We start from the raw sequence: 16367 nt of genomic DNA on the forward strand, positions 1-16367 counted from the left end.
GAGAGGAAATGATCTCACTAGAGCACTCCACCGCCTGTCATTGCGCCGTCAGAACTTCCTGTCCGAGCGACAGTTCTTCCAGGCGGAGCGGGAAAAGAAGGTGCAGGCCCTGGCGGAGGTGGAAGGAGAAGGCAGTTGCTGCAGCTCACCAATGGGCAGTGCAGTCTCGTCTTTCTCCAACCTGTCGGATCTCTCCATCGCCTCCACTGTTTTTAAGACTTTCCTGCCTGAGAAGCTCCAGATTGTCAAACCCATGGAAGGTAATGTTTGCTTTGTTGACACCTCGAAGGTTATCGTTTACTACAAGGTGATGTAATCCAATTAAAGAAACCTCCAGCAGAACCAGGCTCAGGGAGAGGTGGCCATCTGCTGGGGTTGGTTGGGGTGAGGGGAGGAAGACAGGACAAGGACATGCAGTGGAAGAGAGGCAGAGATTATTAATAACTAATAATTAAATGCAGAGTATGCAGTAACACATGCTGACATTTCTTTCTCAGGCTCGCTGACACTGCACCACTGGCAGCAGCTGGCCAAACCTCACCTGGGAACCATCCTGGACCCACACCCTGGAGTAGTGACTAAAGGTTTTCGCCCATTGGCTCAGGACGCTGTGTACCACCTGTCTGACATGGAGGAGGATGAAGAAGATGAAGAAAACAGAAGGAATGGTATCCTGGAGAAAGGAGCAGCAGAGCGGAGTAAGGAGGAGGAAGATGAGGAGGAGGAAGGCGGAATCACCTTTAACGTGCGCTGCTCATCTACACCCGAGGAGAAAAAGGACAGAAAGCATGCGGTATCATCTGTCCCAGTGCCGCCTCTCTCCACTGGGAGTCCAGCTGCTTCCTCCTCCATCAGGTTAGACTTCTGCCCTACACCCCTTCATGCCACAGAGAAACCCGGCCAATCGCCTCAGCCCATTCCAGGAGCCTCTGGAGCAGGACTCCAATCACAAAGCCAAACCTTGACATCGACAGCAGTATCTTCCTCTGGTAAAAATCACTTTTTGTAGCTTGTTATTGCTCATCATTTCCAAGGTGCGCGTGTTTGGTTTTCTGAAGTTTTCTTGTTTGTTCAGTCCAAAACCCAGGGAAGTGTCAGAGCTCCACCTTTTCCACCTACACCTTCACTACCTGCCGCATTCTGCACCCGTGTGACATCACACAGGTCACCCCAAGGTGAGTCCTCTTCAAGAAAATAAGCATCCCATAAACACTGTTATTGTTCTAACACAGACTCTCCTTTTCTTGCTTTCAGTTCTCAGTCATCCCACATGGCGAACACGCCTAGCTCCATGAGGACGGGTCCCAGCACCCCTGTGACTCCCTGCAGACTCAGTCTGGGTGACTCTTTCCCCCCTCGACGTCTGCCTGCACCCCCCAGTGGCCTGACCAAGCTGGTCCTAGAGAGGGGTATTTCTGCACAAGTCTCCAACCCTCCTCCAACCCCGAGACCCGCCCCCTGGCAGCCCCTCTTCCAGCTTCTGCCAAGCACGCCCCCCAACTCCCCCTCCCACTCTCCTGCCCCTTCCCCAGTGCCTACAGAGCCCCGCCAACACCCAGCTGACAATTTCCTGGCCTCGCGGCCCGCAGAGCTTTTTCTCCAAGACGTTTATGGGTTAAACCTGGGCCGCGCTCCGCATCCTGACCTACCAAGCCCATCCCAAGAAACCCCAGCCCTCATGTCATCCGCCAAATCAGGCAGATCCAGGCCCGACCCGGCCAGTGTTGGTTTGGTGGAGAAGCTCCGGCAGCTGGGATTCACTAAGGTGTTGCATGGTTCTGAGTCTGATGCTTCAATGCCACGCCAGGATTCTGCCACATTTGTGTCAGCAGGTGGAGGGAGCCTTTTAGATGGCCTGAGGCGCAACCAGAGCCTCCCGGCTATGATTGGTGCCCGAGCTGGAAAGTCAGCCGGTCACTCAGCTCCTCCTCCTCACCCCAGGACCCTGGCTATCCCCCCACCTCCATGGGGGAACCTAAAAGAAAGACGGCGGCATCTTGCCTCTATCTCCTACCCAAGTTCAGCCAAACGTTGAACTTAAGAGAACATCAGTCCCCTCTTTTATTCCTCCACCACATCTCTCCTCCTTTCTGCCTTTGGAGAGAGAAGTCAGGGCAGCGGTGGGCAGAACAATCCGTCCTTTTTTGGAACTTAATTTTAAAGCACAATTTAATGATACTGACTGTTTTTAGCCACCCTGCATTTTCTGTGTATGTGGATGTCTGCCATGCTGATAGTTAAAAAGGCCTTAGCTTGCCTCTGAGTGGGTCATCCTCTTCTCAGTCTTATATTAAATAGACTCAGTAGTTCTCCAGTAAGGCTCTAGATGTTAGGCACGGGTAGAGGAGGGCAAGAAAGGAAATTGTAAGTGTACGAAGGTTTGTGGAAGTTGATTAGAGAAAAGTAAAGGAAGAAGTGAAAGAAGGGCGAAAAGGGTGTCAGTATGTTTATGTCAGAAGACGGGGTTTCCGCCATATCAGTTAACATAGGGGGTTCAAGTAGCCCAGGCTGGAAAGCAGGCATTTTTCTCTCACAATTGTCACTAAAAAATGTTCAGAAAATCTATATTGTTGTAATAAAGGTATAACTGTACAAACTTGGTAATTGATAAGTTTTGGTTAACGACCCATTAGCATACACTAGATGAATGCTATGGGCAAAATTAGCTTTACTGTAAAAAAACAAAACAAAAAGTCATAAATTTGTTCAGTTCGATTCAGTTTGTACATATTAACAATATTGTGTGCAAAAGTTTAAACATACATGTGTAGGGCTGCCACGATTAGTCGACTAGTCACGATTATGTCGACTATTAAAATCGTCGACGACTAATTTAATAGTCGACGCATCGTTTGAAGCTTTGTAAGATCACAAAGGACGCAGGAATGAGTAGTAGGATTTAAGAGTGTAATAACGGACTGAAACAGAAGATGGCAGCACTGCATGTACAAGGATGCCAGCTGCCGTTAAACCCCGAAGAAGAAGCTGTGTCCCAGAATTCATAGCGCAGCCCAGCGCAGTTGTCAACAATGGCGGCAGCTAGTTAGTTTTAATATTACTCTTATTATTCTTTCTGGGTCACAAAATAAACGTTTAACATATTTTCAGGCGAGAATGTAGCTGTGTAAACCTCAAATATCTGCTCAGTTTATCAAGACACCACATATTTTCAAAAGCGCTCCGACGTTTTCGGAGACGTCTGTTACCCACTAGCTCGATAGCTAGCCGGGGGCAGCTCACTAGAGCCGTGAGAACACCGGACTCCCGGCAAATCGTTTTCAAACCCACCGCCGTCTTTCGCTACTCAGGTTAAACATATATAAGTCACTTAGATAACTTAAAAATGTTATTGTTTGGCTTTTTTTAGTATTTTATTTGTTCCTGAGTAAATCGGTTTGGCTGAGATTAAAGTTATGTTTTACACAGCTGAATAAACATCAAGCAGACAGCTGATTATCAGAAGTGTGAGATGCTCGAGAATATACTCCGGTGTCCTGTTATATTTTAGATAGCAAGGAGTTTATTAAACTTCACCGAAACAATCTGCAAATTTCATTAAAATTTAATAAACTATCATCTTGTCTTTATTTTTAGTTAGCACACCTTAAACACTTAAAGCTGTAAGCTAATGATAGTTATATAAGAGCAGATGCTGCTGGTGCAATAAGCTGTAGTTTTACGTCCAATGGATGATGATCTGATTAGTCGACTAATCGCAAAAATAATCGGTGACTAGTCGACTATCAAAATAATCATTTGTGGCAGCCCTATACATGTGCATAATTTTGACTACAAACAATTATTTTGGCATTACCTGCATTCATTCCTATCCATTAAGAACTGTGCCATGAGCGCCCCCTGCTGCAGCCATAGTTGAATTGCAAGCACTTTGTGTACAGTAGGATTAAAAGGAAACACACCGTCTCCCATTGACCAGCTGTGACACACCTGTGCACACAACAGGTAACGAGAGACTGTAGAGTTTATTTTTGGCTTTCCAGCTTTTAAAAGCGAGAGCACCAATCATGCTAAACATCATTTGCATACAGTAAAAAAGCCTAGCAGTTCTGTTATTAGTGGACATAACTAGAAAGCAAAACTATTCAATTTGAACAACTTTTTTCAGGCTGGTCTTATGTGTGTAAAGTGGTTAACAGTAACAGTAGGCTAATGACGTATTAGCTAAATTAATATATGGAGCTGTTGTGTAAAAACAAAAATATCTGGTGTTTAAGGAGCTTGTAATACACTGGCGGAAACCCTAAAAGATGAAAGAAGAAGAAAATAAGGGAGAGGGGGTAGGGGGGCTTCTGGGGTCTTGCTGTTTTAAGGGCTTCTCAGTTATAGAACAACATCCTGCTAGCTCATAGCGTAGCAGTTGCTTTCTTCATACATACAGGTAGGAGGACAAGCTTGGAGACTTCAACCACTCGCTGGTTTAGCAGCTGAACATGCCAGTATTATTGTAACAGTTTTACAGTGTTGCACGGATGTCCAGTGACCGTCCATGCGCCATGCCCAACGCCTGCATGAACACCACCTTGTCTGCTGGTCCCAGCATGCACCTGTTGGCAGACAGTTAGGATGAAGGCAAAGACAAAACCAAATGGGACATCAGGCAAAAAAACAAATAGGGTGAAAGTTTTCCTTCAGGTCTTTGTGTTTTGCGTGTGCGTGCGTGTTTCTGTTTGTGTGTTTTTAATGGTATGAGGCCGTATGTGGAAACTAGCACTGCTCTAGTTTGAGTTCCTTTTTTAAGCTGTATTTGGACATGAGTTGCACTTAGTGGGATTAAGAGGTTTAAGGGTCCAGAGTGACTGAGATTTTCTTTGACAATAGATGTTCAGGTTTGGGCTGTAAAGAGGGAATAAAAACACTCACTTATTATTTTAGCTGTTAACCTAATTCAGATTTGATCAAGATTTGATCAAAATATGTTTCTCCTTTATCTCATGGATGTATACAGTTTGTGTATCGGCCAGCAGGTGGTAGTGTTCTGTAGGAAAACATCTGACATCATTCTGTACATGTGACAGGCTATAGCATTAAAAATAAGGAAACTTAGAGCTTTGTGCTTTATCCCTGTGACCCTTCAGTGCTATTGTTCCCAACCAGACCGTGCCCCGCCCCCCATCTCCAGTAACTGCACTTTTAGTTTTTTGTGTTTAACCTTTATTTTATTGATGAAAGAGTTTGATATACATAAATAAGAGACATTTAGCATAATTGTGAATGTTGTAACAATATCAGCTAACATCTTTCCATAAAAATTTGGATAAGTAGCATTTTGTTGTGCTTTTCACATGAAGGGAATCCAAACTCAGTATTATTTTTAATTTTGAATATTCTGGCTTATACATGTGTTTGTGATGCATTTAGCAGCTAATTAACAATAATGCTTTAAAGGGCAACAAGAGCTTCAGCTGAATGTTTAATAGGAGAGCAGGACTGCAGAGGGGAAGGAAGGTACATTCATAAAGTTGGATAACTTCCATCCCCTTGAAGCAGGAGGTTCTCTGGCTATAAGAGAAAATGTCCTGCGATTCCTTCATGTCTCATGCCTATTATTCATGTCTATCTTTTTAAATAAATAAAAAAATATATATATTGCCCGTCTCACTGTTTTGTTATGATTTGATGGAAGTTGACCTAAATTCCAGACAAATGGTTTGCAGTTGGGTGTAAATTCAGTCCACTGTATGCAATACACCAATTCTATTGCAAATTTCGTGACAATCTCTCTGTTAGTTATGGGATATTAAAAGTTTGGGACTAAAATGTTTGATTTTTTTTTTTTTTTAAGACTGCCATCTAGCTTCAGTGGATTCCATAGACTGTACATAAAAGATAGTTGGGTTAATGACCGTATTTGGAAGAGAGACTAAAGTGCTAAGCTAATGCTAACTTGCTTAGTTAAGACCTCACCATCTGAGGTGAGGGAGACGGGCTGTGGAAGGGAGCCAGAATAATAATACATATTGAGTAAATGCAGAGCTAAATGAGGATTCATGGTGACCTTATCCAGTGCCAACTTTATGCTTTATTAAAACAACGTTTTTAAAAAGTCTTATAAGTAAAGAAGCATATGTCTCCCAAATCCAAACTGGGAGCTGGCTATACAAGAAGAGGGCCTGAAAGCTGAAGGCTCTGCCCCTCATCCTAGTTTTAAATACTCTGCAAGTAAGCTAGCCGTCTGAGAACAAAGTGCTGATATGGTAGAACAAGGTTTTTAATATAAGATGGGACCTGATTATACAAGACAAGACTAGACTATGTGAGGAGAAGGATTTAAAATTTGATTCTGGATAAACAGGAAGCCAATGAAGAAAAGCCAATATGGGATAAATATGGCACCTGATTCTCTTTCACCTGTAATTCAAAGTAACCACGTCCCTAACTCCAAGCCTTAGTAGTTCCCAAATGGAAGAGTTATATTTAAAAAACAAACAATCAAATTGGGACATTTTAACATGAATGTACATGTGGACTGACTTACTTTTGAAACCAGTCTTAAGTGGCCATTAGAAGAACTGCAATAGTAGTAACCAACATGCCTTAAAAAACAAACAAACAAACAAACAACCCAAAACACAAAAGGTCATACACCTGACTACATTAGATAAACGACTTTTTGCATGCTTGAAGTGTAGTTGGTACTTTGTTAACAGGCAGCACCGTGTCCTGTGCCAGATATCCACATATGCACATATCAGTGGCATTTGTTCATCACACTTCAGTCAAGCATTATTACTTTCTTTATTAGGCACAACATCGAAATACCATCTTTTAAAAAATATTTTAGCCCTTATACACTTTGCTGATGCTTTTTACATTCTGATAATGACATTTACTCATTTGATATCTCAGTCATAACCACCACCTGCACCCACCTGGTTACCCAAACATCTTGATCCCCCCAAAAAACAAAACTAAATACAAAAGTGGAATAAATAAAGTTAAAGATTATTTTCTCTTTCTATAGAAGACATGGCATCAGCGCCATGATAACTATGCAGTCTGATATTGTGACAGCCTCAACCCAAAATCTGTGGCATTGAAAGCTCCCGTTTGCTAAAAACAGTGCACTCTTTGTTTTTTGTGAATAGTAGAAGCTAACTAAGTGCATTTAAGCTATGTACACATATACACACATACATATATTTATAGATGACTTTGCAAATAATTTCAGTCAGTGTGTCATTCTAACAATCAGCAGGAACACTTGTGTTTTTCCTGTGTTCAGCTCTGAAGTCAGTCAGTGAATTACCAACTCTCTGGTCTTCACAGGGGGCAGATCTTGATGCTCTCAGAACTTGAACTGAAGTCTAGCCCAACCCCGATTCCGCTCCCCACCCAGAAGGTGGCATAAAGCGGCTGCGTAAAGTTGGCTCGGAAGGTGTGGAGGTGGGTCATGCTCTCTGCGACGCTGTAGAACGACAGCGTTCCCGCGGACAGGTCCAGGTAAATGCCCACACGGGGGCAGTACACGACCGGAATGTCCTTTTTCTGATTGTCATGCATGGCTGTGCAGCAGGTGTCCGACAGCTCCAAGGTCCAGGACTGGGCATTGTATCCGAGGCCTGACCTGGCGTCCGAGCCCTTCCTGGCCATCGCCCCGTAAGCTATGCCGGTTGAGGAGCCCCGGCCTCTCCACTCCACCTCCCAGTAGCAGCGTTGGGCATACAGCGGACTGTCACACATCACCTGGGTCCAGCCATCAAAACGCTGGGGGCTGTCGGGGTAAAGCTGGGCCGTCCCCTGCAGGGCGGCTTTAGTGTTGTTCTCAGAGAGCGTCAGCTGCCTGTGGGCCGTGTTGGAGTCAAGGGTCAAGCTCACTGAGTCTAGGAAAGACATTTCAAGGACAAAATATTTTGACAACTTATCATGGCCAATTCTGTACATCAACATCTATGTTCTGATACACTACAGTGGAACAAGATGCCCTCCGAGAGCACAAACCTCCTCCAAGCTGGCTCACTCTCTGGGCAGTGTTAATTTTAAGGTAGCATGACAGATGTTTAATAAAATAATGGTAATGGATACTAAATAACTATACATGAATACCTTGAGTTTATTATATAATATGATACTACAGTATATTTCTCACTAACAGCACCCTAAGCAGCTCATTGTCTTTAAAAATGCTTCAATGTTGTGACTGATCACAAATTCACCTGGTAACATGCTCATTATATTAAAGGAAAAACATCACAGTCATTAGGAGTTCTTCATCTATGTGACTACAGTTCACTTATCAGAGATGGGCAGTAACGCGTTACTGTAATCTGATTACTTTTTTCAAGTAACGAGTAAAGTAAGGGATTACTATTGCAAAAACGGTAATTAGATTACCGTTACTTTCCCGTAGGAACGCTGCGTTACTGCGTTACTAAAACCGTGATTTTTTGCGAGAATGTCTCATGACAGTGACGTAAGCGAGTGCGCCGTTAGTGACAACAGCTGTGTGCAGATCAACAATGGATCACATATCGATTGTGGGAGAGAGTATGAGCGTGCAGCGTTTAAAGCGTGGAAGTACTGACCTTACTTTGAGTTTGATTCCATAAAAAGTGACAAAAACATTAGCGTCCATTGTGCGTGGGAAGAAAACTTCTTTTTACAGCGAAAAAAACCCCTAAACTTCCAAGCAAGCACCGAGTGCGCAACGACGTAATGGGAAACTCACAGAGAAACTCGCGGATTCTTCAACTGACCGCGGCACACCTGCACCAGGGTAAACCTCCGCCTACCCAGTCCTGCTTTACAGGTGAAAATAGAGCAACAGGACCGCTGAGTCTTTGACTTTATTTATTTTCTGCTGTGTTTTACTTGCATCTATTTGAAAGAGTGAGTGTAAACACAAAAAATATTTTATTTTATGTGCTGGAATGTGCAGAAAATAGGTTTAAATGTTAAACTAATTTATTCAAGTCAGAGAATGTTGCATATAATTAAATTTTTGCTTGATGCATAAAGTTAAAAGATTAAAACTGATAAAACAAGTTAAAAAAAAGAGACTTTTCCATTTGATTACATTTTGTATGATGGATTATGTAGAAAAAGTAGAATTGGGCTGAAAGATCTATCGCTTTATCACCTCTTCAGGTTGTAAATCGTGTTTTTAAAAAGTAACTAAGTAATTAATTACTTTTGAAAATAAGTAATCAGTAAAGTAACGGATTACTTTTTGGGGGAAGTAATCAGTAATTAGTTACTGATTACTTTTTTCAAGTAACTTGACCAACACTGCATTATATACAAAACAAAAGATTTTTATATGAGAACAAAAATGTGTAACTGAGTTTTGACCTTCAATGAATGCTCGAGAAATATGTTTTTGAAGGTTTCATTTAAGAATCTCGTTTATCTGCTTGTTGTTGTCATTACTTTTTTTCCCCTCTTCTTGGAACATATGGTACTTTTAATGATATGAACCCAGGCCAGACCTATATATGAGCATCTGATCCTATATTATTTGTATGGTCTGTGTAGTATGTGGTGACTGAATGAATAAACTGACTGAATGGTTAAAAAGTGACAGTTTGTGGTCCCAGTTTGTGCCTAGATCTGTCATTTTGTACAGACTTACACTGCAGGAACTCCTCTCTAGTCCTCGGCTCCGGGGCCTGAATACTGTCAAGGCTGATTTCTCTCACTGTAAAAAAAAAAACAACAACAAAAAAAAATTAAATGCATCTTTTTTTTTTTCACTGTACATCATAATAGTTTGATTTCCAATTTATGTTTCTTCTCTCAATACCAAAATGACTAAAGCTTGAATGACTCACAGGCGGGGAAAGCCGGAGCGTGATTCATGGAGTCCGGAGTGGGCGTATCCAAAAAGAGACCGGGGTTAACTGACCAATGAGAAAACAGCATTAGTGATGTCACTGAAACGCATATTGCTTAACTTATTCAACCGGTTGAACAGTTGATGGGACAATACATTCATGTTATATATAGAAGGGCAATCTTCTTACTTTCTGTGGGAGTTTCAGACAGCTCAGCCATGCCCCCTGTTGAATGCAGAGACAGAGTGATTGCTTCTGTTAATGTCACTAATTGCTCTTGAGTGCTTCAGTCAGTAAACACTTCAACTAGAAGTCAAAGCTGTCTATTTAAATGTAAAACCATCTAATAACTTATAAATATCTAGCACTTAGCCAACTTCTCATTCATCATCATCATCATCTTGTTTCCCACAAAAGCAAAGGCAGAAAAATAACCATAAAACAGCAAGATTCTCTCTCTCTCTCTCTCTCTTCTCTCTCTCTCTCTCTCTCTCTCTCTCTCTGCTCTCTCGTCTCTCTCTCTCTCTCTCTCTCTCTCTCTCTCTCTCTCTCTCTCTCTCTCTCTCTCTCTCTCTTTCTCTCTCTCTCTCTCTCTCTCTCTCTCTCTCTCTCTCTACTCTCTTTCCCTCCTCTCCCTCTTGCTGTTTTATGGTTATTTTTCTGCCTTTGCTTTTGTGGGAAACAAGATGATGATGATGATGAATGAGAAGTTGGCTAAGTGCTAGATATTTATAAGTTATTAGATGGTTTTACATTTAAATAGACAGCTTTGACTTCTAGTTGAAGTGTTTACTGACTGAAGCACTCAAGAGCAATTAGTGACATTAACAGAAGCAATCACTCTGTCTCTGCATTCAACAGGGGGCATGGCTGAGCTGTCTGAAACTCCCACAGAAAGTAAGAAGATTGCCCTTCTATATATAACATGAATGTATTGTCCCATCAACTGTTCAACCGGTTGAATAAGTTAAGCAATATGCGTTTCAGTGACATCACTAATGCTGTTTTCTCATTGGTCAGTTAACCCCGGTCTCTTTTTGGATACGCCCACTCCGGACTCCATGAATCACGCTCCGGCTTTCCCCGCCTGTGAGTCATTCAAGCTTTAGTCATTTTGGTATTGAGAGAAGAAACATAAATGGAAATCAAACTATTATGATGTACAGTGGAAAAAAAAAAAGATGCATTTAATTTTTTGTTGTTGTTGTTTTTTTTTTTACAGTGAGAGAAATCAGCCTTGACAGTATTCAGGCCCCGGAGCCGAGGACTAGAGAGGAGTTCCTGCAGTGTAAGTCTGTACAAAATGACAGATCTAGGCACAAACTGGGACCACAAACTGTCACTTTTTAACCATTCAGTCAGTTTATTCATTCAGTCACCACATACTACACAGACCATACAAATAATATAGGATCAGATGCTCATATATAGGTCTGGCCTGGGTTCATATCATTAAAAGTACCATATGTTCCAAGAAGAGGGGAAAAAAAGTAATGACAACAACAAGCAGATAAACGAGATTCTTAAATGAAACCTTCAAAAACATATTTCTCGAGCATTCATTGAAGGTCAAAACTCAGTTACACATTTTTGTTCTCATATAAAAATCTTTTGTTTTGTATATAAGTGACAGTGTTGGTCAAGTTACTTGAAAAAAGTAATCAGTAACTAATTACTGATTACTTCCCCCAAAAAGTAATCCCGTTACTTTACTGATTACTTATTTTCAAAAGTAATTAATTACTTAGTTACTTTTTAAAAACACGATTTACAACCTGAAGAGGTGATAAAGCGATAGATCTTTCAGCCCAATTCTACTTTTTCTCATAATCCATCATACAAAATGTAATCAAATGGAAAAGTCTCTTTTTTTAACTTGTTTTATCAGTTTTAATCTTTTAACTTTATGCATCAAGCAAAAATTTAATTATATGCAACATTCTCTGACTTGAATAAATTAGTTTAACATTTAAACCTATTTTCTGCACATTCCAGCACATAAAATAAAATATTTTTTGTGTTTACACTCACTCTTTCAAATAGATGCAAGTAAAACACAGCAGAAAATAAATAAAGTCAAAGACTCAGCGGTCCTGTTGCTCTATTTTCACCTGTAAAGCAGGACTGGGTAGGCGGAGGTTTACCCTGGTGCAGGTGTGCCGCGGTCAGTTGAAGAATCCGCGAGTTTCTCTGTGAGTTTCCCATTACGTCGTTGCGCACTCGGTGCTTGCTTGGAAGTTTAGGGGTTTTTTTCGCTGTAAAAAGAAGTTTTCTTCCCACGCACAATGGACGCTAATGTTTTTGTCACTTTTTATGGAATCAAACTCAAAGTAAGGTCAGTACTTCCACGCTTTAAACGCTGCACGCTCATACTCTCTCCCACAATCGATATGTGATCCATTGTTGATCTGCACACAGCTGTTGTCACTAACGGCGCACTCGCTTACGTCACTGTCATGAGACATTCTCGCAAAAAATCACGGTTTTAGTAACGCAGTAACGCAGCGTTCCTACGGGAAAGTAACGGTAATCTAATTACCGTTTTTGCAATAGTAATCCCTTACTTTACTCGTTACTTGAAAAAAGTAATCAGATTACAAGTAACGCGTTACTGCCCATCTCTGATAAGTGAACTGTAGTCACATAGATGAAGAACTCCTAATGACTGTGATGTTTTTCCTTTAATATAATGAGCATGTTACCAGGTGAATTTGTGATCAGTCACAACATTGAAGCATTTTTAAAGACAATGAGCTGCTTAGGGTGCTGTTAGTGAGAAATATACTGTAGTATCATATTATATAATAAACTCAAGGTATTCATGTATAGTTATTTAGTATCCATTACCATTATTTTATTAAACATCTGTCATGCTACCTTAAAATTAACACTGCCCAGAGAGTGAGCCAGCTTGGAGGAGGTTTGTGCTCTCGGAGGGCATCTTGTTCCACTGTAGTGTATCAGAACATAGATGTTGATGTACAGAATTGGCCATGATAAGTTGTCAAAATATTTTGTCCTTGAAATGTCTTTCCTAGACTCAGTGAGCTTGACCCTTGACTCCAACACGGCCCACAGGCAGCTGACGCTCTCTGAGAACAACACTAAAGCCGCCCTGCAGGGGACGGCCCAGCTTTACCCCGACAGCCCCCAGCGTTTTGATGGCTGGACCCAGGTGATGTGTGACAGTCCGCTGTATGCCCAACGCTGCTACTGGGAGGTGGAGTGGAGAGGCCGGGGCTCCTCAACCGGCATAGCTTACGGGGCGATGGCCAGGAAGGGCTCGGACGCCAGGTCAGGCCTCGGATACAATGCCCAGTCCTGGACCTTAGAGCTGTCGGACACCTGCTGCACAGCCATGCATGACAATCAGAAAAAGGACATTCCGGTCGTGTACTGCCCCCGTGTGGGCATTTACCTGGACCTGTCCGCGGGAACGCTGTCGTTCTACAGCGTCGCAGAGAGCATGACCCACCTCCACACCTTCCGAGCCAACTTTACGCAGCCGCTTTATGCCACCTTCTGGGTGGGGAGCGGAATCGGGGTTGGGCTAGACTTCAGTTCAAGTTCTGAGAGCATCAAGATCTGCCCCCTGTGAAGACCAGAGAGTTGGTAATTCACTGACTGACTTCAGAGCTGAACACAGGAAAAACACAAGTGTTCCTGCTGATTGTTAGAATGACACACTGACTGAAATTATTTGCAAAGTCATCTATAAATATATGTATGTGTGTATATGTGTACATAGCTTAAATGCACTTAGTTAGCTTCTACTATTCACAAAAAACAAAGAGTGCACTGTTTTTAGCAAACGGGAGCTTTCAATGCCACAGATTTTGGGTTGAGGCTGTCACAATATCAGACTGCATAGTTATCATGGCGCTGATGCCATGTCTTCTATAGAAAGAGAAAATAATCTTTAACTTTATTTATTCCACTTTTGTATTTAGTTTTGTTTTTTGGGGGGATCAAGATGTTTGGGTAACCAGGTGGGTGCAGGTGGTGGTTATGACTGAGATATCAAATGAGTAAATGTCATTATCAGAATGTAAAAAGCATCAGCAAAGTGTATAAGGGCTAAAATATTTTTTAAAAGATGGTATTTCGATGTTGTGCCTAATAAAGAAAGTAATAATGCTTGACTGAAGTGTGATGAACAAATGCCACTGATATGTGCATATGTGGATATCTGGCACAGGACACGGTGCTGCCTGTTAACAAAGTACCAACTACACTTCAAGCATGCAAAAAGTCGTTTATCTAATGTAGTCAGGTGTATGACCTTTTGTGTTTTGGGTTGTTTGTTTGTTTGTTTGTTTTTTAAGGCATGTTGGTTACTACTATTGCAGTTCTTCTAATGGCCACTTAAGACTGGTTTCAAAAGTAAGTCAGTCCACATGTACATTCATGTTAAAATGTCCCAATTTGATTGTTTGTTTTTTAAATATAACTCTTCCATTTGGGAACTACTAAGGCTTGGAGTTAGGGACGTGGTTACTTTGAATTACAGGTGAAAGAGAATCAGGTGCCATATTTATCCCATATTGGCTTTTCTTCATTGGCTTCCTGTTTATCCAGAATCAAATTTTAAATCCTTCTCCTCACATAGTCTAGTCTTGTCTTGTATAATCAGGTCCCATCTTATATTAAAAACCTTGTTCTACCATATCAGCACTTTGTTCTCAGACGGCTAGCTAACTGTGCAGAGTATTTAAAACTAGGATGAGCGGCAGAGCCTTCAGCTTTCAGGCCTTTCTTCTGTATAGCCAGCTCCCAGTTTGGATTTGGGAGACATATGCTTTCTTTACTTATAAGACTTTTTAAAAACGTTGTTTTAATAAAGCATAAAGTTGGCACTGGATAAGGTCACCATGAATCCTCATTTAGCTCTGCATTTACTCAATATGTATTATTATTCTGGCTCCCTTCCACAGCCCGTCTCCCTCACCTCAGATGGTGAGGTCTTAACTAAGCAAGTTAGCATTAGCTTAGCACTTTAGTCTCTCTTCCAAATACGGTCATTAACCCAACTATCTTTTATGTACAGTCTATGGAATCCACTGAAGCTAGATGGCAGTCTTAAAAAAAAAAAAAAAATCAAACATTTTAGTCCCAAACTTTTAATATCCCATAACTAACAGAGAGATTGTCACGAAATTTGCAATAGAATTGGTGTATTGCATACAGTGGACTGAATTTACACCCAACTGCAAACCATTTGTCTGGAATTTAGGTCAACTTCCATCAAATCATAACAAAACAGTGAGACGGGCAATATATATATTTTTTTATTTATTTAAAAAGATAGACATGAATAATAGGCATGAGACATGAAGGAATCGCAGGACATTTTCTCTTATAGCCAGAGAACCTCCTGCTTCAAGGGGATGGAAGTTATCCAACTTTATGAATGTACCTTCCTTCCCCTCTGCAGTCCTGCTCTCCTATTAAACATTCAGCTGAAGCTCTTGTTGCCCTTTAAAGCATTATTGTTAATTAGCTGCTAAATGCATCACAAACACATGTATAAGCCAGAATATTCAAAATTAAAAATAATACTGAGTTTGGATTCCCTTCATGTGAAAAGCACAACAAAATGCTACTTATCCAAATTTTTATGGAAAGATGTTAGCTGATATTGTTACAACATTCACAATTATGCTAAATGTCTCTTATTTATGTATATCAAACTCTTTCATCAATAAAATAAAGGTTAAACACAAAAAACTAAAAGTGCAGTTACTGGAGATGGGGGGCGGGGCACGGTCTGGTTGGGAACAATAGCACTGAAGGGTCACAGGGATAAAGCACAAAGCTCTAAGTTTCCTTATTTTTAATGCTATAGCCTGTCACATGTACAGAATGATGTCAGATGTTTTCCTACAGAACACTACCACCTGCTGGCCGATACACAAACTGTATACATCCATGAGATAAAGGAGAAACATATTTTGATCAAATCTTGATCAAATCTGAATTAGGTTAACAGCTAAAATAATAAGTGAGTGTTTTTATTCCCTCTTTACAGCCCAAACCTGAACATCTATTGTCAAAGAAAATCTCAGTCACTCTGGACCCTTAAACCTCTTAATCCCACTAAGTGCAACTCATGTCCAAATACAGCTTAAAAAAGGAACTCAAACTAGAGCAGTGCTAGTTTCCACATACGGCCTCATACCATTAAAAACACACAAACAGAAACACGCACGCACACGCAAAACACAAAGACCTGAAGGAAAACTTTCACCCTATTTGTTTTTTTGCCTGATGTCCCATTTGGTTTTGTCTTTGCCTTCATCCTAACTGTCTGCCAACAGGTGCATGCTGGGACCAGCAGACAAGGTGGTGTTCATGCAGGCGTTGGACATGGCGCATGGACGGTCACTGGACATCCGTGCAACACTGTAAAACTGTTACAATAATACTGGCATGTTCAGCTGCTAAACCAGCGAGTGGTTGAAGTCTCCAAGCTTGTCCTCCTACCTGTATGTATGAAGAAAGCAACTGCTACGCTATGAGCTAGCAGGATGTTGTTCTATAACTGAGAAGCCCTTAAAACAGCAAGACCCCAGAAGC

At 41.3% G+C, this 16367-nt stretch overlaps 3 protein-coding genes across 6 annotated transcripts in view; 2 read left to right on the forward strand and 1 right to left on the reverse strand.

Annotated features, from left to right (window-relative positions):
- The window catches only part of trim25l (tripartite motif containing 25, like), a 24870-nt gene extending 9027 nt beyond the window's left edge, over positions 1-15843 (forward strand). For all 4 annotated transcript variants that reach the window (XM_005933894.3, XM_005933897.3, XM_005933895.3 and 1 more), the window contains exons 14-17: positions 10653-10688; positions 10812-10880; positions 11014-11079; positions 12830-15843. In XM_005933894.3, the coding sequence (XP_005933956.1) occupies positions 10653-10688; positions 10812-10880; positions 11014-11079; positions 12830-13389 (731 nt within the window). In that variant the 3' untranslated portion in view covers positions 13390-15843. The remainder of the gene's footprint in view (positions 1-10652; positions 10689-10811; positions 10881-11013; positions 11080-12829) is intronic.
- Positions 704-2813, forward strand: LOC121815129 (pinin-like; the record flags this gene model as incomplete). Its single annotated transcript, XM_042224482.1, is given in 3 exon segments — positions 704-989; positions 1076-1175; positions 1255-2813. Coding segments are annotated over 3 exon segments (1167 nt in total), but the record flags the coding sequence as incomplete, so codon positions are not given.
- Positions 6193-10229, reverse strand: LOC121815130 (tripartite motif-containing protein 16-like). The gene is made up of 4 exons (XM_042224483.1): positions 9981-10229; positions 9789-9857; positions 9590-9655; positions 6193-7841 (listed from the first exon to the last, which is right to left on the reverse strand). The coding sequence occupies exons 1-4, from the start codon at positions 10009-10011 to the stop codon at positions 7282-7284; spliced, it is 726 nt and encodes a 241-aa protein (XP_042080417.1). The 5' UTR covers positions 10012-10229; the 3' UTR covers positions 6193-7281.
- Positions 15844-16367: the final 524 nt, after the last annotated feature.

Source organism: Haplochromis burtoni, unplaced genomic scaffold, assembly GCF_018398535.1.
Source record: "Haplochromis burtoni strain Fernald_Lab_line unplaced genomic scaffold, NCSU_Asbu1 Contig_139, whole genome shotgun sequence".
Classification (NCBI taxonomy): Eukaryota; Metazoa; Chordata; class Actinopteri; order Cichliformes; family Cichlidae; genus Haplochromis; species Haplochromis burtoni.

What these genes read in the sequence shown, in the direction of transcription:
- LOC121815130 (XM_042224483.1), bottom strand. Translation starts at nt 10,011, where the DNA reads ATGGCTGAGCTGTCTGAAACTCCCACAGAAA. An exon ending in GTCTGAAACTCCCACAGAAA is followed by an intron (nt 9,858 to 9,980) that starts GTAAGAAGATTG and finishes CTCATTGGTCAG; the next exon opens with TTAACCCCGGTCTCTTTTTG. An exon ending in CGCTCCGGCTTTCCCCGCCT is followed by an intron (nt 9,656 to 9,788) that starts GTGAGTCATTCA and finishes TTTTTTTTACAG; the next exon opens with TGAGAGAAATCAGCCTTGAC.